Source organism: Stegostoma tigrinum, chromosome 47 (genome assembly GCF_030684315.1).
Source record: "Stegostoma tigrinum isolate sSteTig4 chromosome 47, sSteTig4.hap1, whole genome shotgun sequence".
NCBI classification, from domain to species: domain Eukaryota; kingdom Metazoa; phylum Chordata; class Chondrichthyes; order Orectolobiformes; family Stegostomatidae; genus Stegostoma; species Stegostoma tigrinum.
The window spans coordinates 4,370,902-4,395,135 of NC_081400.1; the positions used below are offsets into that span (position 1 = coordinate 4,370,902).

Sequence of the window (24,234 nt, forward strand, 5' to 3'; positions counted from 1 at the left end):
TTTAAAAAAGAAAACGCATGGCTTGTTTGCGAGTTTATACAGTTGATGATAGGTGTGCCTGTGCCTTGTTTTGATGCCAGGCCGAGGAGAATGTGACAAAATTGCCGGAGAAACCCAGTATATGCAGAGAGAAAGCAGAGCTGATGTTTCAAATCCAGTGACCCTTCTTCAGAGGTTGTGTTTGAGCCCCCCCCCCCAACTCACTGCCTCTGTCAAATGTTCGTGTTCAACGGCTTGAATCTGGTGGCTCCTGGCTTCCTGGTTTGGTTTTTCGAATTCCACTCCGGCAACTTCATTGCAAGATTGCGACTGGGGCTCTTCGGTGCCAGTTCTGAGGGTGTACTGTCCTGTTGGGAGGAGTCGGTTTTCTTCTGGTTCAGATGATGAGCTGAGACTTGCTCTTCTGCTGTAGATTGTAAATTTTTTTTTGTTTAAACGTTCCCAGCTAAGGTGAAGCTGCTTCCAAATGCTGAGACTCGGACAGCAGCCAAAATAATCTGAATTCTAGCCTGTTTGAGATCAGCAACGCAGACTTTGACATCAAACCCTCCGTGTCATTGTGCTGTTAGTTGGCTGAATGGGAACTGCCAGAATGGAATCAAAAACAAGCAAAGGGACTACACCTGGGGAAAAGGAAGCGATTAATGTCCCATATGCTTACGCCTTGGAAGACTGTGGGGAGAAACAGGAGGACAGTGGTATCTTTAGGAAGCAGTGTAATCAGACAGCTGATCTGTAAGAAAAACCGAAAGAACTGCGGATCTTGTAAATCAAAAACAAAAACAAATTGCTGGAAAAGCTCAACAGGTCTGGCAGCCTCTGGGGAGAGAAATCAGTTAAAGATAGCAAGAACTGCAGGTGCTAGAGTCAGTCAGACAACGCTGGAGCTGGAGGAACACAGCAGACCCGGCAGCATCAGACGAGCAGGGAAGTCAACGTTTTGGGTCAAGACCCCTTCTTCAGAAATGGGGGAGAAGGAAGGGAGCTGTGAAACAAATAGTGTGAGGAGGGGTGCAGCTGGGGGAAGGTCAGTGGGATGGTGATAGGTGGATGCAGGTGGGGGTAGTGGGGATTAGTTGGTGGGGAAGAAAATGGACAAGTTGTGTCAGGTAAGGAGGTGGGGATGAGCGGGAGAGTGGACGTGGGATGAGGCCAGGCAGTGGGGAGGTTTTAAAACTGATGAATTCTATGTTTCGGCCATCGGGCTGTAGTTTCCTGAGACAAAATGTGAGGGTTTGCTCCTCCAGTTTGTGTGTGGTGACATTGTGACACTGGAATAGGTGCAGGATGGACATGTCACCAAGGGAGGGAGAGTTTAATAAGGTTAACAACTGGATTTAGTTGTCAATTTATCGCATACAGAATCAGATGCTCCACAAAAAAGGTCCCCGAGCCTGCGCTTTGTCCCACTGATTGTAGAGGAGGCCCCAGCGGATGCAATAGGCCACATTGACATGTGTGCAGGTGAACCCCTGTCTGATGTGGAAGGCTTGGTGGGGCCTTGGATGGGAGATGAGGGGATAGGTGTTGGGGCAGGGAAGCACTTCCTGCGGTTGCAGGGAAAGATGCTGGGGTGGTGGAGTTAGTGGGGAGTGTGGAGTGGACAAGGGAGTTGCAGAGAATGCGGTCCCTACAAGGGCAAATAGAGGTGGGGAGGGAAATATCTCTTTAGTTGTGAGGATTGTAGGAGGAAATTGTAGAAGATTATACACTGGATGCGGAGGTCGGTGGGGTGATACATGAGGACGAGGGGGATTCTGTCTCTTTGGCAGTGGGTTTAAAAGGCAGAAGTATGGGAAATGCAAGAGATTTGATTGAGGGCATTTTTGTTCACGTGGGGAGGGGTTCGGTGGCTGTTGTCGTCCTTGAAATAGGAGGACGTCTGGGATTGGAGGCAGAGGAGTTGGGAGTAAGGGATTGCATTCTTGCAGGAAGCTGGGTGAGAGGAGGCATTGACTAGGTAGCTGTGGGAATCGCTGGGTTTGAAACAGTGTCAGTGCTGAGGTGGTTACCAGAGGCAGACCGAGTACTCCAGGAAGGGGAGGGAGATATTTGAGGTGGGGATGAAAGGTGTTAGAAAAGTTGATGAACATTATGGACCCTTCTGCCGCCCTCTCAGAATTGGGGGTTCTGAGGAAGGGTCACTCGTCCCAAAACATTGACTTTGGTTTCCCTCGGCGAACGTTGCCAATCCTGCTGATCTGTAACTCAACCAAGTCTGGTTTTGACTAGTCATGGTGCCTGAAATAACTCCCCAGAGGCTGGCATCCTGTCACCAATTCCATGTGGAGAGTCATTGACACTGATGTAGACCCTCCGATGAGCAGAACCTCTGAAACTCCTGTTTGTGTGTTAGCCAGGGCTCTCTAATTGGAGCAGATTAACACCCTTAATCGGGGAACTCCTCCAGTCCACCTGGCTGATCTCACTGCAATCACTACAATAGCTAATTTCCTTCTGACTCTGTTTGCAATGTATGCTGGATTCTTAATGCAGCTGCCACCTGCATTTAAAGCCTCCTTGGGACCTCACAGGAATGTTGTCCCAATAGAATTTGGTCCCAAGGCATGAGTAACATCTTGCAGAAGGGTTTTTTTTTGTTTTGAAACAGTGTCGTGGCTGGGGTGGAGTTAGCAAACGAGAGAAACGAGTGGGTTTTATGGAGGGTGTTTCAGAAGTTGGGACGGTGGTGGGCGGAAACCTCTGGAAGGCACAAGCGCTGATGGTGGAGTGAGTGAGATGTGTCTAAGAGAGAGACCGCATTGTGAGAATCTCTGCAAAACTTAGTAGATCACAGGATGGGGAGATGGATTTGGAAAGGAGGATGGGTAATTGTGCTGAAAATATTCAGGTGACCTTTTGGGCTGGGAATGGAGCTAATATTTCAGGTTAGTAATTTTTTTTGGTGTGTGTTATTCTGAACAAGTTAACGATGAGAGATCCTACATGTTGTCAATTTGCCAATTGACCTGATTTCTCTGTTAATGGTAAGGAGCCTGAGTCTGGAAAGGAACCTTGCTCTGGCTGTGTTAGAGATGATTGGTTATGGTGATCTGGAGGTAACCAGTCCACAAGTGTGGAGCCAGGGCTTGTGAACAATCCCAGCCAGCACAGGGTTTATTTCTGGATCACACTCATACCATAACCAGCTCAGCTGACCAACCCCACCCTGCCTTGTCTACCCCACCTTACAACAACAATCCCAAAATGCATTGAAAGGTAAAAAAATTAATGTTTAGAGCTGAACAGCGTGCTTTCCTTCATCGGACAGGGTATTGAGTACAGGAGTTGGCAGGTTGTGTTACAGTTCGACCACTTTGGGAATACTGCATACTGTTCTGGTTGCCATGTTCACAAAAGGGTGTGGATGTTTTGGAGAGGGTGCAGAGGAGGTTCACCAGGTTGTTGCCTGGTATGGAGGGTGCTAGCTATGAAGAGAGGTTGAGTAGAATAGGATAATAAAATGTGAGGCTGGATGAACACAGCAGGCCAAGCAGCATCTCAGGAGCACAAAAGCTGACGTTTCGGGCCTAGACCCTTCGGGTCTAGGCCCGAAACGTCAGCTTTTGTGCTCCTGAGATGCTGCTTGGCCTGCTGTGTTCATCCAGCCTCACATTTTATTATCTTGGAATCTCCAGCATCTGCAGTTCCCATTATCTCTTGAGTAGAATAGGATTATTTTAATTAGAAAGACGGAGATTGAGGGGGGACCTGATTGAGGTCTACAAAATCATGAGGGGTATAGACAGGGTGGATAGCAAAAAGCTTTTTCCCCCAGAGTGGGGGACTCAATTACTAGGGGTCATGAGTTCAAAGTGAGAGGAGGAAAGTTTAGGGGAGATATGCGTGGAAAATTCTTTACACAGAGGGTGGTGGGTGCCTGGAGCGCGTTGCCAGCGGAGGTGGTAGACGCAGACACGTTAGTGTCTTTTAATATGTATCTGGACAGGTACGTGGATGGGCAGGGAGCGAAGGGATACAGACCCTTAGAAAATAGATGACCGGCTTAGACAGAGGATCTCGATCGGCGCAGGCTTGAAGACTGAAGGGCCTGTTCCTGTGCTGTAATTTTCTTTGTTCGATTAAACCACAGTATCGCCTTTGAAATCAAATTGAAACCATTTAATTATCTTTCATGATATTACTGGCCTTTTTTAAAAAAACTCAACTGCAGGTTTGGCGGACGGGCTGCTTCGCCAGAGTCCCTGAGAGCAGATCTAGGTTCTCTGGTGAACACCAGAATGATGCATGTACTTGTGAGGAGTGAATTGAAAGGGATTACAACAAAACACTGGGTTTGTGTTTCCTGCAGTGCAGCAAGTTAATTGACTGCAAGCTATTGAGGTGAACAACAAAACTAATTTCTCACTGCTCAGGGAATTTTACACTTTGAGGCAAAGGCTGAACAAAAGCCTTAGCGGAGACAGAAATGAGGAAACTTGTAAATACGTGGCCAGGGAAGTCTGGAATCTTTGCAGGCCTGAAAGATGTTCATCCACACTCCTCATTTTTTCAGTAGTTTTTGATACTAACTGAAAAAAAACTGGGGGATGCTGTAATCGGAAACAAATTACTGAAAAAGCTCAGCAGATCTGGCAGCATCTGTGAAGAGAAAATCAGATTTAATGTTTCAAGTCCGGAGGGTCAACTTCTATTTTTGTGTCTCGAGTTGATGGTACGTGTCTTTTCCCCAGGGTGGGGGACTTCAAGACCAGAGGTTGTGGTTTTTTTTAAGGTGAGAGGAGAGAGATTTTAAAAAAGATATGAGGGGCACATTTTTAACACGGTGGTTCGCATTTTGAAACGATCTTCCTGAGGAAGTGGTAGATGTGGGCACGGCTATAATGCTCAAAAGCCATTTGGACAAGTACACGAACAGGAATGTTTTGGAGGATTATGGACCAAGCACATGCAGGTGGAACTGCTTTGGTTTGGGATTATGGTCGGCATAGACCAGTGGGACAGAAGGGTCTCTGGCTACGACCAGTTCAGTCCCATTCAAAATAGGTGACAAACAAAACTTTTCAGTGAGCCATCCTTTTGGCTCTCTGGTGCCATCTGGTGAAATATTCGATGCTACTGCTGGTCTTAAGATGCAGGACCTGACTTGTATCAAACACTCGTGACTCCTTCCAACTGAAAGAAGCAAAAGGACTCTCCAAATTCATGAAAACTTGTACCTTTTGTGACTGAACTGGGATGACTGTGATAACAATCGTGTCTCACTGTTGCTCAAGCTATCAACAAATGTTTAAATTCCTGATGAGGTCAGTTTGCCTGCCGGACTGTTGTTCAGGACAGAAAGAACTCAGACCAGGTTTCTTTAGTAGCAGCAAAATGTAACACACGTGCCACTCAATCAATGTGCCTTCCAAAACCCCAAACATGCAGTCACGGTTAAGACAGTTGGTTTTAACACACGTATGTTGGAGGTGGAAGAATGTAGATAGACTACAAATTTTGAAGATCAGCAGTCCAGTCTGTAAAATCAAATGTTATTATCCCACAGTCCTTATTTTAGCAACATGGTCTGCTGTTGTCTGTAGGATGACCATTGCTCTTCAAGTTAATTGTTTATCAAGCGGACAGAGCTCTTTTGCACGAAATCTTTTAAGGTCTTTTTGTTTGCCCTCACCGAAGAGGGGAGAGAGAGAGAGAGAGAGAGAGAGAGAGACGTTTTCTGTTTACAGGGTCTGGATGTTTTTCTCTCTGATGCTTACGGTCTATAGCTCAAGGTATTTGCATGCAGCATTTCCTTAACCTATGCACCGTTCGGTCGTGAATTTCCCCTCTAATGCCTTCAACAAGCAGCATCGTGCTGCACAGCTTAAAAGAAATGTGCCAACTTAAATAAAGTTGCAAACCTCTGCTGGTATTTCAGTTATCTTGCAGTCCCAACTTCCATTTCAGTTATAGCTATATAACTGAATATACCAAAGCTGTATGTTTGATCATGCAAAATAAGAGCAGGGAAGGATTAATGAGCATGGAGAGATAGTAGGAACTGCAGATACTGGAGAATCTGAGGTAACCAGGTGTAGAGCTGGATGAACACGGCAGGCCAAGCAGCACCAGAGGAGCAGGAAGTCTGACGCTTCGGTTGTGGACCCCTTTCAGAAATATTGATGAGCATAGTTGTGGTCCTCTTGCAAACGAATGGAAGACCCGAAAACTATTTGCTACAAACCACGCTGTTATGAAACTTGGCTAACAAAGTGTGGAGCTGGATGAACACAGCAGGTCAAGCAGCATCTGAGGAGCACAAAAGCTGACGTTTCGGGCCTAGACCCTTCACACTTTGTTATCTTGGATTCTCCAGCTTCTGCAGTTCACATTATCTGTTATGAAACTGGCTTTTGCAATGTCTATTCATAAACTTTGTTATCGCTTTCCGTCACCCAATTACATAATTCACACTAGTTCATTAATTTCCACCACTCCTGTTTATTGTTGACTGCAAAATAAGGTGTGGAAGACTATATTACAGCTTAGTTTAAAGATTTGTGGTTTTTAAAACGAGTGGTATGGGTCAATTGCAATTGTGCCTAGTTAATGCTGGTGGTGTTGCACACAGATGCAGCCTCAAAAATCTGATATTAGCAATCACCCACACAGTACCATTAATGTTTCACCCAGTACATTAATGCAAGTTGGCATTAATGCAGACACAGTTGCTTTTCCTTCTCTCTCCCTCGTCCTTTGGCAGTATTTTGCCCCCACCCTTAAACTATTTTTAACTTCTCACCTGTTTTAGCTCTAACCTGAAGAAAGGAGTCACCTTCGGTGAGTGGGTGGGAGCTGAGAGCACACGGGCCATGTCTGGCAGGTGGCAGCAGAGCGAGTGCAGGCCTGAGCAATGGAGGGGTCAAGGGGCTGAGAGAGCCCTTAGGTGGGGAGTCTGTTGGTCAGACTTTGAGGCCCGGAGTGGGGCTGTTGTTTCTCCATGTGGAGTAGGCCCCCAACAGCAGCACAGCGTGGGCTGTTGTAGTCTGGAGCAGTACGGCGTCCCGGTGGTTAGCACTGCTGCCTCACAATGCCAGGGACATGGGTTCAATTCCACCCTTGGGCGACTGTCTGTGTGGAGTTTGCACATTCTCCCTGTGTCTGCATAGGTTTCCTCCCACGGTCCAAAGATGTGCAGGCTAAGCAGACTGGCCGTGCTAACTTGTCCCGTAGTGCCCAGGGATGTGTGGGTTAGGGTGGATTGGCTGTGCTAAATTGTCCCGTAGTGCCCAGGGATGTGCGCGTTAGGGTGGATTGGCCGTGCTAAATTGTCCCGTAGTGCCCAGGGATGTGCAGGTTAGGGTGGAATGGCCGTGCTAAATTGTCCACAGTGTTGAAACATAGATTCGGTGGGTTATCAGGGGATGGGCCTCGTTGACATGCTCTGAGTGTTGGTGTGGATTTGTTGGGCCAAAAGGTCTGTTTCCACACTGTAGGGGTTCTAAGGACACTGTCAGTGAGTTAGAGTGGTCTGGAGCAGGACTCTGGTGGTGGTATACTAGCGAAGAAGGAAAGTTGGATAGTCTTTAAGATATCTATTTATTTATTCTGTGAATGGCACTTGTGTGTGAGTGACGGTGCACATTTTTCACTGCATTTTGTTTTGTCTGTACGTGACAATATAAGATATTCCGTGTCCAGCAGTATGGTTAATTGTACCGTAAAGACTCGTTATACAGTTTGATGACTTGAAGGCTCATCAATCCTGACTCCGAAGGTCTTTATTCGAATACAGTTCAGCTGTTAGATGGCGACAAAGTTGATGGAGGTTTAACATCAGTTTTAGTAGAGGGCGCTTTGCTCTGTGTCTAACCCCGCGCTGTCCCTGGCTGGGAATATTTGGGGAGGCAGTGTGGATGTAGCATTATGCTGTATCCGTTCTGTGCCGTCCCTATCCCCTGGAGTGTTTGATGGAGCTACAGTGTAGAGGGAGCTTTACTCTGTATCTAACCCTGTGCTGTCCCAGTTCTAAGTGTGTCTGACAGGGGTAACAATGTAAAGGACACTTTATTCTGTATCTAATGCTGTGCCTTCCTGGTCCTGGGAGTGTTTGATGGGGGAGGACAGTCTAACATGATGCTGTGGCTGACTGTTGTGTAGGGTCCGTGTGCACCACTGTTCCTATTTGAACATAACAAACAGAAGATGCTGAAACAGAGTGGGGAACATCAGTGCCAGATGGTGAGCATACTATTTACACCTCCTGCATTGGAGTGTAGCTAACTAAAGATAAGGTGAAATAACACATTCACTCTTGAGCAGATATGCTTTATTAAACTCAAAGCTTGTCAGAACACATTGCAACAACTACCAGAGATTGGTCCTTTCCTGTAAATTTTTTTTTAACAAAAACAAATCATTACACCAATTTTTATTCTCCTGAGGACAGATCCAGATGCTTGGCCCATGATCAAATTATGCACGTTTCAAATCCTGATGTTTCTCTTGCAGAGGAGCTGGGTCTAATTGAATTCATTTTTTACACACAATTTCAAATAAATACCTTCTCCATTATATCTAAGACCTGAGTATAAAAATATCGTAGCTGCTTCTTAAAAAAAAAAAGTTCTGTCAGGACCTGACCAGGCGCTTGGCTTATACGTTTTGAATGTCGAGAGCTTTGGCAGTGGGAGAGGACAGGAAGGATAAGGGCAAAGCGTTGTGAGTGGGAGAGGGAGACAATGGACACTGTTGGCTTGCATCCGTTTCTAAGGGCAGCTGAGTACAGACTTGACTTGTGTGACTTGGTTCATGTTGCGAGGAGCTGGATTCTCCATCTATAATCCATCTCTGCCTCACAGCCACAGAGGGTTTCTCTCCCTGCCTCTGCCAAAGTCTACCTGGGATACAGTGTAGAGGGGGCTTTACTCTGTATCTAACCCTGTGCTGTCCCAGTTCTAGGTGTGTCTGACAGGGGTAACAGTGTAGGGGACATTTTATTCTGCATCTAATCCCGTGCCTTCCGATCCTGGGATACCTCACAGCTGCCTGGTGCCTTGGTTGCTATTCGGGCGATATTGGTCCCTTCAGCATGGCAGGGGGTGGATGCACAGCAGTTAGGAATGGGAGTCCCCATCACTCCCTTAATTTTGCCCTCACTGCAAACTCGGCTGGGTGACAGAGAGCCAACAGCGACCACCAGTTCATGCTGAAGCGCGGGATAGGTCCCGGCACGTCCTGGGCCAGGCTGAGCAGTGCACGCACATCCTGAGCCTCCAGCAAACTGGCAGAGAGAGAGAGAGAGAGAGAGGGGTGCCAGGATGACAGTTAAAAAAAAACACATCTGTCCACAGCGGGAGAGGGGGCGGCGCCGTTGAGTGAACTGCTTCAGTCTGTCGATCTTTCCAGTCCAATTCGGACAAACCAGCCTGTTAGATTTAAGTGGGGAGGCAACAGCAGCTTAAACGGGGATTGGGAACACTAACGATCTCCACACTGGCACTGGGCTCTCACGCAGCACGAGAGAGACTGGCTTCGGCAGCAGGTCGAGAAAGGCTGCTGGCGGTCCATCTCCCCAACGCGGTCTTGTGAAGCTACTTAGGGCAACGCTCAAGAAATCAGAGTGGGAGTGATTCTGTTCCTGCCTTTAGCTGCCAGGTGCCAATGTAAACAACTCCATGGTGCTGTATCAGTCCAAGGAGTAAGTCAAGGGGCTGACGCTGCAGGCAGCTGGCAGTCGATCTGTCGTGACCAGTCTGTTAACCAGGTTCCATAAGGTGGCATGCCACTTCTGTCTCAGACTGAGACTGCATGAGTAAGACTTGGGGCAGTGGGTGTGAAGGGGGAAGACGGACAGGCACTCAGATCCAAACCAGTTCATTTTGGGGGAGGGCTTGAAGGCCCGGTCAGTGATGGTGCCAAACAGACCGACTGGAATTTTTCGCAGCACAGTGCCCTCCTACTTCTCGCCACCTTACACCCGCATCCCCGGGATTTCCCCAAAAGCGCCAACTCCATCACCCACCCTCTCCATTCTCAGGTTGCGAACATGGAGTGAGGGGCTTAGGGGAAACTTTGGCTCCATTAGAATAAAAAACCTTTGAGACGAGGAAGAAAATTAATTTTAAAAGAAGTAAAAGACTGCGTTATCAAGACAGATTCAGTGCCCAGTGATCTGTCCTCCACTGTGACCACCCCCCCTACCAAATGCTTCACTTGGCAACGTGGGTGATCTTTGACACAGGGGTTAGAGACTGGGGAAAAGGGAAGATTAGGAGTGGGGTGGGGGCACAGGGTTGGTATTTGACATATAGGGCAATGGCAGGCACAGGGACGGGGAGTCAAGGCAAGCCAGGCGATGACCAAGCAAACAGCAATGCTTCATAAATGGTCGAGCTCCTGCAGAGTCTGGTCCAACATCCGGTGCATGTTGCTGTTCTCCTCTTTGGTCTGGCACAGTTTATCTGTGGGCACGGGAGGGTGAGAATTAGAAGTGGCACCACAAGACTTGAGGCCAGATGGCTAAATCAGCAACTGCCTCCCCTTCTCCCTGAGTCACAAAGGGCCTACAAAGCACCGACAAAGGCCATTTGGCCCACCGAGTCGAAAACGTTCGCCCCCATTAACTATCCCAATCCTATATACCAGCTCTTGACCCACAGCCTTGGCATCACAAGTGCATATCTACATACTAAGGGCACGGAAGCAGACCCTTCAGTCTAATGAAGTCGGGTGTTGAGGACAATTAACAAAATAGAAGTAGATCCCGCGGCTAAAACAACAGAACTGGAAGTGACAAGACCATCACACCAGAGGATCATATGAATCTAGGAGGGAACAGAACACCAACGCTTCGATTAGAGGTCGCACTGATGATGTTGCCTAGAAGGGTAACAAAACGCCTGCAAGCTGCAGAGCAGTTGACTGGGCAAGCTAACAAACAATTGTAAACTAGCCTCACCTGCCTGCTCCTGGCCCATATCCCTCCAAACCTATTCATGTGCGTATGGCTTTCTGCCTCTATCGGCCTCACAAGCGCTGGATCCCAGATTCCAATCACCCTCTGGGTGAAAGTAAACTTCCTCACATCCCCCTTAAACCTACCTTAAATGCACGCCCCCAGGCCACAGATCCCTACACCAAGGGGAACGTTCCTTCTTGACTAGCCTATCTTTGCCCCTCATAGTTCTTGAAACACACAAGGTTCTTAGGGTGAAATTGACAGGAGAGATGGGGTGAGGTTGTTTCCCTTTGTGTGGGAGAGCCTAGGATCAGAGGGGCATCACGTCAGAGGGGTTGCAGATTTAAGGCAGATGTGAGGAATTTCTTCTCTCTGAAGGAAGTGAACCTGGAATTATTCACTGCAGAGCTCTTGTGGGAATACTGCATTTTTAAAATAAAGAACAGATGGGATCCGACGGGATCCTCATTTTTATTGGAGAGGGGGCGCAAGAGAGCAAATGTATCAAACTAAACCTTGCTAAATCCTTGGTCAGGTCTTGGGCTAGATTTTGTGTCCAGTTCTGGGCTTCACTCTTTGGGAAAAGTGTCTAGACCCACACAGAAGATGCGGAGGGGGATTTCCTGGAATGGGAGCTGGGATGAGGGTCTTCAGTTCATGCAGAGAGATGGGAGAACAAGAGTCATAGAGTTGTACAGCACTGAAACAGACCCTTCGGCCCGACTCATCCATACTGACCAGATATCCTAAATTCATCTAGTCCTATTTGCCAGCATTTGGCCTATGACCCTCTAAACCTTTCCTATTCATGTACCCATCCAGATGCCCTCACCACTTCCTCTGTCAGGTCATTCCATACACCCACCACCCTCTCGTGAAAAAGTTGCCCCTCAGCTCCCTTTTAATTCTTTCCCCTCTCACTGTAAACCTATATCCTTTAGTTCTGGACTCCCCCTACCCTGGGAGAAAAAAGATCTTGGCTGCTCACCCAATCCGTGCCCCTCATGATTGTATAAACATCGCTCCTCTGCTCCAAGGGAGATAAAATATCAAGGATTACAGGGAGAAGGTAGGAGAATGGGGTTGAGAGTCACATCAGCCATGATTGAATGGTAGAGCAGACTCAATGGGCTGAATGGCCCAATTCTGTTCCTAAATCTTATGGTCTGATTCCTGCTCAGTGATTTACATGTGAGGAGATGTGGGGAGGGAAGACAGAAAGAGAAAAAGGTGGCAGGCCGGAGGAGATAGAGTGAGAAAGAAAAGGGCAGCAAGAAAGAGAAAAATGGAGTGAAAGAAAGACAAAGTGGGGGCGGGGGTGGGAGAGAGATCGTGGCAAGTATGAACACAAGCACAGAGCGGAGGGGCTAAATGGCCTGTTCCTGTGTTACACATTTGTTGTGAGCTCCTTTCTCTCTACCTTCATGCTTGATTGAAGCCTGTATTAAGAGATATCTTGGACCAGTTCAGCCTCAATTTCTTCTCTATCTGTTGTGAACTGTCCTGTCTCTGCCTTCGGTGCAGGATGTTTCACTGAGATAATGTGTGCTGGGATGTTCCCCCTTACTGGCTAATGTATCTCCCAGGTCACAGGCCTTCTAAAGCTTACTTTTGATGTCATATCAGCTCTGCCTCAGTTGTGTAGCACACCCAGAAGGATAAAGTACCACTAGAAACCTAAGCACATGCTGCCACTTCCCCTGTCCATATTCAGGGCAATGGGGATCAAACTGGGGCAGTGGGATTAATTTGGGGATTGATACATGGCTACAGGGATTGAACAGGGGCAGTGGGATTAATCTGGGGATTGATGCAGGGATATGGGGTGACAGTGGGATTAGTTTGGGGATTGACGCAGGGATATGGGGTGGCGGTGGGATTAGTTTGGGGATTGATGTAGGCCTATAGGGTGACAGTGGGATTAGTTTGGGGATTCATGCAGGGATATGGGGTGACAGCGGGATTAGTTTGGGGATTGATGTAGGCCTATAGGGTGACAGTGGGATTAGTTGCGAATTGATAATGACTATGAGGTGACAGTGGGGCAGTGGAATTAGATTCAGGATTGACGCGGGGCTATGGAGATCGAACAGGGGCAGTGGGAATAATTTGGGGACTGATGCGGGGCTATGGGGTGACAGTGGGATTAGATTCGGGATTGATGCAGGGCTATAGGGACAGTGGGGTTAGAATGGATATTAATGTAGGTCTATGGGGATCGAACAGGGGCAGTGGGATTAATTTGGGGATTGATGCAGGGCTATGTGGAGAGAGAGAGTGGGAAAGTGAGATTAATTTGGGGACTGATGCAGGGCTATGGGGTGACAGTGGGATTAGATTTGGGATTGATGCAGGACTATAGGGACAGTGGGATTAAATTGCATATTAATGTAGGTCTATGGGGATCAAACAGGGCAGTGGGATTAATTTGGGGATTGCTGCAGGGCTATGGGGAGAGAGTAGGGCAGTGAGATAAATTTGGGGATTGTTTTCAGGGCAATGATGATTAATCCGCAATCTAATCCCACTGCCCCGCTCTCTCCCCATACCCTTTAATCATCCCATATTGCAAGTGAATACCGTATCCTCTTTAGTCACAGGACTGGAGAATGGCCAATGTTGTTCCTTTGTCTAAGAAGGAAATTACAGGCCAGTGAGCCTTACAGCAACGGAAGGGAAAGCAAGTCCTTGCATGGCCGGCTGATACAAAAGGTGATGCCGCACAGGATCCATGGCGAACTGATAAAAAGGAGACTGAGCTGGCTCAGTCACAGCAGACAGATTAGTGGTGGGAAGGTGCTTTTCTGACCGGAGATCTATGACTATTGATGTTCAGCAGACATCTGTGCTGGAAACCCCTGTTGTTTATAAAACACATCAATGATTTGCGGGATAACGCTCTAGTAAGTAGGTTTGCAGGCAACACAGAAAGTGAGGAAGCTGCAGATAATGAGGAGGATTGTCGGACGGTACTGCCGGCTATGGATAGGCTGAAGAAATGGCAGATAGAGTTTAATCCGGATAAACGTGATGTAGGTCTAATGCAAAGGGAACTAGACAGTAAATGGCAGAAATGTAGCTGGTTGAGGGGTGACCTTGTAGATGTTTATAAAACCATGAGGGATATAGGTAGGTTTAATGGTAGGTGTCTTTTTCTGTGTGATGGGGGATTTCAAGACCAGGAAGCCAGATTCCCAAAAGGATGTGGGTGCTTCGGAGAGGGTGCACAGGAGGTTCACCGGGATGTTGCCTGGTATGGAGGGCACTAGCTATGAAGCGAGGTTAAGTAGATTAGGAATTATTTACATTAGAAAGACAGATGTTGAAGGGGGGGGAACCTGATTGAGGTCTACAAAATTACAACATTTACAGACAGGGTGGATAGCAAGAAGCATTTTCACAGAGTGGGGACTCAATTACTAGGGGTCACGATTTCAAGGTGAGAGGAGGAAAGTTTAAGGGAGATATGCGTGGAAAGTTCTTTACACAGAGGGTGGTGGGTGCCTGGGACGCGAGGTGGTAGAGCTAGGCACAATAGCATCACTTAAGATGTATCTGGACAGATACATGAATGGGCAGGGAGCAGAGGGATACAGATCCTTGGAAAACAGGCGACAGGATTAAATAGAGACTCTAGATCGGCGTAGGCTTGGAGGGCTGAAGGGCCTGTTCCTGTGCTGTAATGTTCTTTGTCCTTAAAAATATGCTTAAGGTGAGGGGAAAAAGATTTAAAGACGACATGAGGGACAATTTTTATTCCCCCCCACAGAGTGGTTTGAGTGTGGAATGACGAAGTGGTGGATTACAGGTGCAGTTACTACATTTATTTGACATTTGGATAAGTAGTTGAACAGGAAAGATTTGGAGGGATACTGGCCTGGAGCAGGCAGGTGGGACTAGTTTAGTTTGGGATTAGGGTCAGCATGGACTGGTTGGACCGAAGGGCCTGTCTCCATGCTGTTATGACCTTATAAGAAACTTGGTTTGTTTTCACTTGAATGTTGGTGATTGAGGGGATGACCTGATAAGATTTTTACAAAATTACGAGAGAGGCAGAGATAGACTGGATAGTTGAAGTCTTTTTCTCAGGGTGGAAATGTCCATTACTACAGGGAAAGTTTAAAGGAGTTGAGAGGCAAGTTTTTTTCATAAGAAATAGACTAAGGGTGCTAAAGTGCCTGGAACATACCATCAGTGGTGAATAGAACCATTTACAACAGCAATGTTTAAGAGACATCTTCACAGGTACATAAACAAGCAGGGAAGACAGGGATGCAGACCACATGGAGGCAAAGTGTTTTAGTTCAGACAGGTGCCATGTGTTGGGACAGCCTTGGTGGGCCAAAGGGCCTGTTCCTGTGCTATACTGTTCTCTGAACCCTTCTCTTTCAAAAATGTCATAACTAAGCCATTCTCTCCAGCAAAGCTCCAACAGGTCTCTATTCATAATAACCCTGCTCTTATCCATTTCCAGCATGCTTCGAACTAGACACGAGGGGGGCCAGGGTGGGAGGTGGGGGACAGACATTGAGCAAGACGGTGACACAGAGAACAAGGGACAGAAAGATAGATGGGGATAGAGAATACAGTCGGGATGTGACGAGTCTGACAACGCCGTCAGCACTTAACCCGTAAAAGATTAAATCTCACAGATTTTCTGAACAGTGTTTCAAAGTGTAGAATGAGCAGTAAGTGAAAGCTGCCTCTAGGAAGGAGGACTGTGATGGAAACGCAGTATGGTTGACATGGCTGGATGGTTTACAAGGAGCTCACAGTTCTCTCACCCAGATACTTCTATGCATTTGCTCTCCCCACAGGCCTGAAGACCCCTCCTATAGAGGCATGTGACTGAGTGAGCAGAGATTACCACTTTTATAGGACAGGTGTTACACTCTCAGGCTAATAGTTACCACTAAAGATACCATCTCATTGCCGCTTGCAGGATCTTGCTATGCACATCTTGCCTGCTGCCTTTCCCACATTAGCAGCTACGCCCTACCCCTATCCTCCACCCCCCCCTGCCCCGCACCCACCCACCCACTGCACTGGCTTTAAATGGTTCTTGGGAACGGTGTAAAGTTGAGGAAGGCAGTACAGCAATGCTTCACTTTGCAGGACACCTCCAGTCCATGCTCAAGCACGACTCCCCACCCCTCCCGACCTACAGCCAGTCATTTTAACACAGCACCCTGCTCATATACCCCCTTGTCAGTCCCTGGCTTGCTACAGTACTCCACAGAATCACAGCAAAACCTGGAGGAACAACAGCTCATCTGCGGCCTAGGTACTTCACTACATTCTAGACTCAGAATTGAGTTCAACAGCTTCAAATTGCGAACCAATTCCTAATTCCTTCCCCTTCTTTTAGCTTTACTTGTTATATTGTCTATCACCATCCTCTCCTCCTCCCTCTCTCCCCCACCCTCGTCCCCTGAATAGGGACTGTCTGTACTTTCCAGTCTGGCAGGTAGACACACCAGTGTTCGGCCATTCTCACTCCGCAGGCACTTAAGCTGAACTATTAACAGTTTTTCCTCCCCCAGAACTCCAACTCCCCCTCCCACTAGTGCATAAATAGTGAGCCCTCTAAACTTCACATCAGTTCCGGTAAGGGTCATCTGGACTCGCTCTTCAGGGTTCGAGTGAAGACACGGAGTCAGGTGCTGGTTGTAGATGGTGGTATGTTTGCCCCTTAGGAGGTGACATCGTCAGTGCTATTGGAGCCTCCTGTGAAGTGCTGTTGTCCTGCCCCAGTTCAGATTTATACGGCCTGGTTTTTGCTGGGTGTCGGTTCCAGCTGTGCGTTGTAATGGTTAGTATATCAGAGGTCAGCCAGGGCATTCTTGGAGGCTTGGCGCTCATCCGCAGACTCCATCAACAAACACAATGAATTAGACCCCACATACCCACCATTACAATGTGTTTGTTGATCGAGTCTGCAGATGAACGCCAAGCCTCCAAGAATGCCCTGGCTATCCTCTGATAGACCAACCATTACAATGCACAGCCAGAACAGGCACCCGCCGGAAGCAGCAAAAACCAGGCCATATAAATCCGAACCAGGGCAGGACAACAGCGCTTCACAGGAGGCTCCGCAGCACTTAGCATGTCAGCTCAGAAGGAGACGAAATGTCTGCTATCAAACGCCCCAGCTCAGCGAGCCCACCAACATCTACAATCAGCTTCAGAGATAGTAGGAAATGCCGATGCTGGAGAATCCGAGATAACACGGTGTAGAGCTGGATGAACACAGCAGGCCAAGCAGCAGAGGAGCAGGAAAGCTGACGTTTCGGGCCTAGACCCTTCTTCAGAAGGGGTGGAGGGGGGGTCTGGCCCGAAACATCGACTTTCCTGCTCCTCTGATGCTACTTGGCCTGCTGTGTGCATCCAGCTCTACACGGTGTTATCTACAAATTACCTTGCTCTCTCACCACAGATGCTGCGTGACCCACTCCGAATGCCAGCATTTGTTATGTTCAGCACAGATTCCAGCTTCTGCAGTAACGCAATTTGTCTCCCTCTCATACCCATACCCGCCCACCTTTGTACAGTCTTGCACCGATGAGGATAGAACAAAGACTCGAGACAGGCTGAAATGTTTTATTCCGGTACTGAAAGGAAGATGAGGTGCATTAAGTGTCAGAGTGGGGACAAGGTAACAAGTTGGTTGTGCTAGTGGTGGGGGTGGTGAGGATAGACTCTGGAAGAGCAATTTCAATTACAACAGGCCAGCGAACTGGTGAAAAAGAAGACAAACAATCGCAGAACAGTAAATGAGAGGCAAAACCAGAGAAATGCGAAGTGGAAAGGCACATCCAGCAGCAGGCAAGCGAAGGGCCGAAGATGGCAGAGAGAAAGAGAAGGGAGGAGACAGAGAGAGAAAAAAAACACAAGAGCGTGTCCACGTGCGAGTACCACAGATGCAAAGCAACGTCCTGCTTGGCAACAGCTGCCAAGAAAGCAGAGTGAGCAAAAGACTCTCGCTGTTTCGGAATCATCTGTTCAAAAGGAAACAGGAATGGGTGAGGGTGGGGGTAAAGAGAGAGAGACATGATATGAGCTTCTGACCAATAATTAACACTGACAGCCAGAGACCCTTCCCTTCTCCCCAGCACAAAACACGGCTCCCACACACCTTCGCTCTCGATATGTCTCAACCTGGGGAAAGCAGTCACCAGTTGCTCCAGCCTTGCGCTACTGCAGAGAGTCTGCCTCTGCTTCAAAAAAGGACCTTTGGGTTCCACGGCCCATTGCAAGTTCGGGTTCCTTACTAAAAACAATTTATAAAGCCTTCGGATCACGGAGGCTGGGATGATGGGATCAGTGCCGGAGTCTCTGCACCATCAGGGTGGAGGGGGAAATGTGGCGACAGACCCAGGCTGGATATCAGAGGCCCAGGCTAATAACTGAGGAACAGAGTTCAAATGACGATATGGCACCTGGTGGAAATTGATGAATATGAACACCCAGACTCAAAAGCCAGTCTTGGTGATGGTATTTAAAAACCCCAGCCGGTTCCATGAAGGGGAAGGAAATCTGCCATCCTCACCCAGACAGGGTCCACATGTGGCTCCAGACCTGCCCCTGGGTGAGACGGAGGGGCAACTAGGGGCAGCAGACAAACACTGGTCTTGCCAGGGATGCCCACATCCCATGAACGAGAGAGAAAATAAAGCTAGCACAGGCCAAAGGGGCCAAGTGGCCACCTGGATGTCATACTAAGGTAGAGATGATGATATTTATAAAACAGGTATAAACCCAGCACTTGAAAACAGGCTAATCTCGATTTCTGGAAAGTCATGCTGTAACACATAACACTGCAGTCCTCCAAGCACAAAGCTGTTTTACAGGCAAACACTCCAAGCCACTCAAACAAAAAAACAGCTGCCACTTTGAGGGAAGACAAATTAATGCAATTTTAAGCCAAAAAAAAGCATTTGTGTCTCCTTTAACAATTATACACAGTCCTCTGCAGTCAGAGCAGGGCACGTTTCCTCCTTGTGTGCACTGTCATTGTCCTGCTCCATAGCAGCAGGCCATTCAACCCAATGAATGAGTCCACACTGAACCTGCAAACGTATCACTCAGACCCATCCCCTCTAGCCCTGCATTTCTCATGGCCAATCCACCCTAACACGCACACCCCAGGACATGACAACAATTTAGCACGGCCAATTCATTGTAACCTGCACACCTTTGGACTGCGGGAGGAAACCAGAGCACCCAGGTCAAAAAGGTCTCTGCTATCAAACCTTATGAAGAGGCCAAACAGACTGTCTGTCGGTGGGTGGGTGGGGGGTGCTGTCTGGGCGTGAACCGGGCACACAACATGGCATCACACCGTTGGTGGGAGCTTGCTGTGTAAGCCAGCTTGCTGCGCTCCCCGCACCGCAACAGTGGTGGAAAAGATTAAACGTCCTCCAGAGCTGCGACGCTGCGTGCGAGGGGTGCGGGAAATGCAAACCCTTGCACAGCCAAGAGCAACGATCAAGTGGGAACTCCCCACAATTTTAGGGCAGGGTGGCGAGGATGAGACGAAACAATTTAAGGCAGAATGCTGGACTCCCCCACCCCAGATGTGACCGATAAAGGAGACGGTCTTAGATTCTACCCCTCACGACATCCTAAAAATCTTCCTCAGCAGACCGTCAAAACCAATTTGCGTTTATTAGTCTTTTCAGCTTGGAGCCAGACAGCGGTGGATGAAGTTAGATCAGCAGCACACTCCACGTCAAACTGGTCACACATCAGTAGCCCCACACCAGTTTAGAGGGCAACACAGACACTGGTTACATGAATGGTAGACTGAAGGTAGGAGGGGGGAGATTTTTCACACCAGAAGCGCAGGCCAAAAGAGACAGACTGAGAAGAGGTGGTGAGATTTTTCTGTGGCAGACAGACACTGTCCTGTGGCATGCTGCCTCAAAGGGGCAGGGGAAGCAGCTTCCCCAGGAAATCAGAGAAACAATTGAGGGGGAAAGAGGTTGCCTGGATTGGAGCGCATTAGCTGCGAAGAGAGAGGTTGGACAAATTCTGACTGTTTCCGCGAGAGTATCAGAGGCCACTTGATAGAAATATATAAAATTATGAGAGGCATGGATAAAGGGGGTGGGGAAGATGGTCACAGAGGGTGGAAATATCAAGCCCTTAGAGGGCATAGTTTTAAGGAAAGAGGGGGATAAAGTTTAAACAAAATGTGAGTGGCAAGGTTTTTTAAAAAAATAAGCAGAGGGGTAGCGCAAGGAGATGGGAGAAGCAGATACACTTGCAATGTTTAAGAGGCATTTACACAAATAGAGAGAGGCAGATGGGGTTGGTTTAGAATGGTTGGCAGACATACGATGGGCCGAAGGGTGTGTTTCTTCACTGAGGTAGGTTCTACGTGCACGGTTACATGTCAAGGGAGTGGCTTTCTGTTGCGTAGCATTGTTCCATAATATCTACACAGTCTTAGGAAGGGAGCCTAAGCCTGGCACTATTGCTGGGGAGACTGGAGAATAGAGTGTGTCCCTGTGTGCAGGAAGGGACAAATTGTTCAAACACCCCATCCTGACTGAAGGCCCAGAAATCCCACATCGGGGACTGTCTGGAGGTTCGAGGTGGTTTGGAAATACAGGGGCCGGAAGCGACGGCTCACCACAGATCAGCCGAGGCTGGTCGCTGGGTGAAAACCATAGATTTCAGTGCGAAAGAAGTCAAAGACCCGGTTAGCTTGAGGGTTTCGAGGAAGGGATGTGGGTACGTGCGCCTGACAGGTAGACAGTGAGAAATAGCATTCAGCACACCGCAGCCTGTGAGTGCAGGCACGATGTGATGCTTTTCTCCACAGTGGGCCCTCGCAGATGCTGCAGACATTCCCTGCAGTTGGGTTAGGAGGAAGCACACAGCAAACTCACACGAAGCGGTTACAGGTTTTGCAAGGCACTGCTGATTGGTGGGTGAGAATGCGAGCGCCGTGGTTAGATACACATGCGGGGGGGGGGGGGGGGGGGGGGGGAGCGGTGAGCAAGGAAAAGAACAGGTATTTACATGGTGGTCATGTCATTCAGAGCGTGGTCCAGTTCCTCGCTGATGGCTTTGTACTTGAGTTTCTGAGCGTACAGTTCGTCTGCACGGAGAGACAGCAGGAGGAGGAGGGCGACGAACACAGTTCAGAGGAGAACAAGGTGATGATCCAGTTCGTTTGGGGAGGGGGGGGGTGCAGAGAGATGAAGGTGGGAAATGAGAGAAATGGATAAGAAAGCACAGGTGAAATGACAGAGCAGTAAAGTGAGATTGGAATACATAGAGGGCGCAGAACAGCTCAGCTTCTAACAGTGTGTGACGTGTGAGCGTGTGTAGTGTCAAACATTGTGCAGACCAGATGTGTACACACACTTTCCACATTGTCGTTTGAGCGAGTGCGGATCACTGCACTAAAATGGCTTTTAAACATGTGGAAAGTCACCCAGGTGGTCAGTCTGCTCCCGGGAAAAAAAACAGCACCGACTAAAGTTCAGACCTGCAGGTATGTTCCTCATGCCCCAGCAGGTTAGTACGGTTTCAGCTGCATGGCACCCTCGCTTGGTGCATTCTGACCAAGGCACAACCATACCCCAACTCTTACCAACCGAGCCCTCAGGCACAGAGATAGAGTTGGGCAGGCAACTGCACAGCATCTGAGGGATCCCTTAGCTCTCGCAGGAAGGCAGCTCGGTTAAAGTCCCAATGTGGTTTCTTCCACCCTCCCAACCCTGGGGCACAGGAAACCTTCCAGGATGACAGGCGCTCCTGGGGATAGCTGCCTCAACCATATATTATGGTACACAAGGGGGAGCAAGAGCACAAAAACTTGCCCCACTAACACAAAAAGCAAAGCCATTCGGACTTGTATCCAAGCACAAGAGATGGTCAAACTGACAAGAGATTCCAAGATGTAGGAACTACAGATGCTGGAGAATCCGAGTCTACACCTTGTTATCTCAGACTGACCAGACATTCCATTTGCTAGCACTTTCGCAAGGCGCAATTAGGGACTGGCAATAATCATTCGGTTAGCCAGAGATGCTCACACTATACAGAATAAAAGGACAATGCAGATACAACCATTCAAGAGCTCTGTGCTGCTGTTTCTGCTCTACACTCGCCTCTTTCCACACCACTTTTCATTTCACTGACACACCTCCACTCACCATCACTGTCTCCCTCGTGTGCTTCCCCCTTCAATGCATCTGTGCTTTTCTGCCCCCCCCGGCCCCTCCATGGGAACAAGTCCCCCATGCTGCCCCCCCACCCCCCCCCCCACCCCCGCCCAGCTCCTCTGCAGGAGCAAGATCCCCCCATTCTCCCCTAATGCTCCTCCTTGGGAGCGAGTCCCCCTATTCTCACCCTGTCTCCTAATGGAATAGTGTAGGTTAGATGGGCTTCAGATTGGTTTCACAGGTCGGCGCAACATCGAGGGCTGAAGGGCCCGTACTACGCTGTAATGTTCTATGTCTGGGAGAAGTTTGCTCTCTTGAATTTGCCAACATATGACACGGGAGCTGAAGTAGGCCATTCAGCTACATTGTGTCATTCAACGGGATGACACGTTTCATCTGTTGTTGAACAATGCATTAAAATTACTGTGTAACCGAGGGACAACAGTGCAGCTCAGCTACAGGGTCACTGGTCTGCAGCTGTCAAGTCAAATTCCTTTTGTTTTTTAATTATTTGAGGGGATTTTCCAGCAGATAGCTTGACAATAACAGCCCGAAATCTAGGCTTGAGTTTGGCAAACAGGGAGTGATCAAAAGGGGCAGTCTGCACCACCTGGATGGAAGGCAACTTTCCAGGGAAGAGCCAGGCACTGCATCAACTCAGAAGCAGGACCGGGCACTCAGTGTGACACAGGAAAAGGAGAAGGGTGGCGAGCGAGGGAAAGGAAGAGCAGACAGCACCCACTGCTGCAGCAAAACTGACCCCACGACTAGGAACCACCCTAACCCTGCAATGGGGCTGTCTGCTGCAACTCAGGAGGGTTTGGGGTGTGAGCTTACTCAACCTGCAAAAGACTACGCAGCAGCGGGAGGGGGCAGCACGGTCAGAGGTACTGCTGATGTCTGACGGCCCATTCAAGTGCAGGTCAAGAACAGGAGACTGCTGCCTGTGGGATATTGTTTTTCCACGACAAATTCTGAAGGAACAGGCGGGCTGAAAGGCCGAGGAACCTGACAGACACTAGGCGGGTTCTCTTTCCTGTTATGATTTCAAACATACACTGCTGCCGTTTCCTTGTACGATTCCCACCGCGTACAGCATTCAGGGAAGCTGCTGCTTGAATCCCCAGAAGTTCCACTCACGTACCTTCTAAATCGTCAATGGTCTTCTCCAGCTTTGCTACGGTGCGTTCTGCAAACTCGGCACGGGTCTCAGCCTAAAGGCAACAAGAACGTGTCAATCCAGGGGACAGACAAGGTGCATTTGCCTTGCATCTTCGATGCAGTAAAAACGTGCTGCAGTGCTTCACTAATACAGTAAAATTCGACCCCAAACTAACCACTCTCCACCTGACTCTGGTCAGGAAAGAGATATTAGGGGCGGGTGACTGCAAGCCCGGCCAAAGACGTCAGTTTTAAGGAGTGTCTTGAAGAACAGCGTGTGCAAGTGAAAAAGGGAGGAAATTCTAGAACACAGTCTACAATGGTGCAGAGACCATAGGAACTGCCGATGCTGGAGAATCTGAGATAACAAGGTGTACAGCTGGATGAACACAGCAGACCAAGCAGCATCAGGGGAGCAGGAAAGCTGATGTTGTGTGTCTGGACCCTTCTTCCTGCTCGGCTTGCTGTGTTCATCCAGCTCTACACGTTGTTATCTGCAATGGTGCAACAGTGGACACTGGGAAGCCAGTAAGAACACACAGCATTTACACACGAGAGCAATTAGGTTACAATAGTGAGGAGCTGTTGTGCTGGGAACACAGGGGAGGAATAGATGACCCACACAGTCGTGAAAAGATCTGCAGGTCACAGACATCCGGAAGATCCTGGCACAAAAGGTCAGTCAGGGTCACGGGTCCCAGTTCCCAAGCAATAGGCAGCAGCTTCAGGTGAGTGGGTAGCTGGCTCACCAGTCATGCTCAGCCCAGAAAGCTGCCCGAGTTTTGACTTTTGCATTAGGGTGACTGTGTCTAAAGAGATACTTCCATTAGTGCTTCAAGCCCGAGCAAACTCCAAACCAGACAGTCTTCCTTGCCTGAAGTCTCACCAGTTTCCTTTTTTTTTAATATAAGGATTCATTCACAGCATGACGGCGCTGCTGGACAGGCCGGCATTTATTGCCCATCTCTATTTGGGGCAGTTAGGTGTCAA

The 24,234-nt window shown here is 48.5% G+C and overlaps 1 protein-coding gene across 7 annotated transcripts in view; it reads right to left on the minus strand.

Moving 5' to 3' along the window:
* Window positions 1–8,255: 8,255 nt before the first annotated feature.
* Window positions 8,256–24,234, minus strand: part of LOC125449672 (tropomyosin alpha-3 chain) — a 53,142-nt gene continuing 37,163 nt past the window's right edge. For 4 of the 7 annotated variants that reach the window (XM_048525532.2, XM_048525531.2, XM_048525536.2 and 1 more), the window contains 3 exons: window positions 23,228–23,297; window positions 20,933–21,011; window positions 17,488–17,901 (listed from right to left, as the gene is read on the minus strand). In XM_048525532.2, coding sequence (XP_048381489.1) covers window positions 17,898–17,901; window positions 20,933–21,011; window positions 23,228–23,297 — 153 coding nt within the window. In that variant the 3' untranslated portion in view covers window positions 17,488–17,897. Of the gene's footprint in view, window positions 10,407–17,487; window positions 17,902–20,932; window positions 21,012–23,227; window positions 23,298–24,234 lie in introns of those variants that run through there. The other 3 variants (XM_048525534.2, XM_059643029.1, XM_048525533.2) reach the window with 2 other exon arrangements.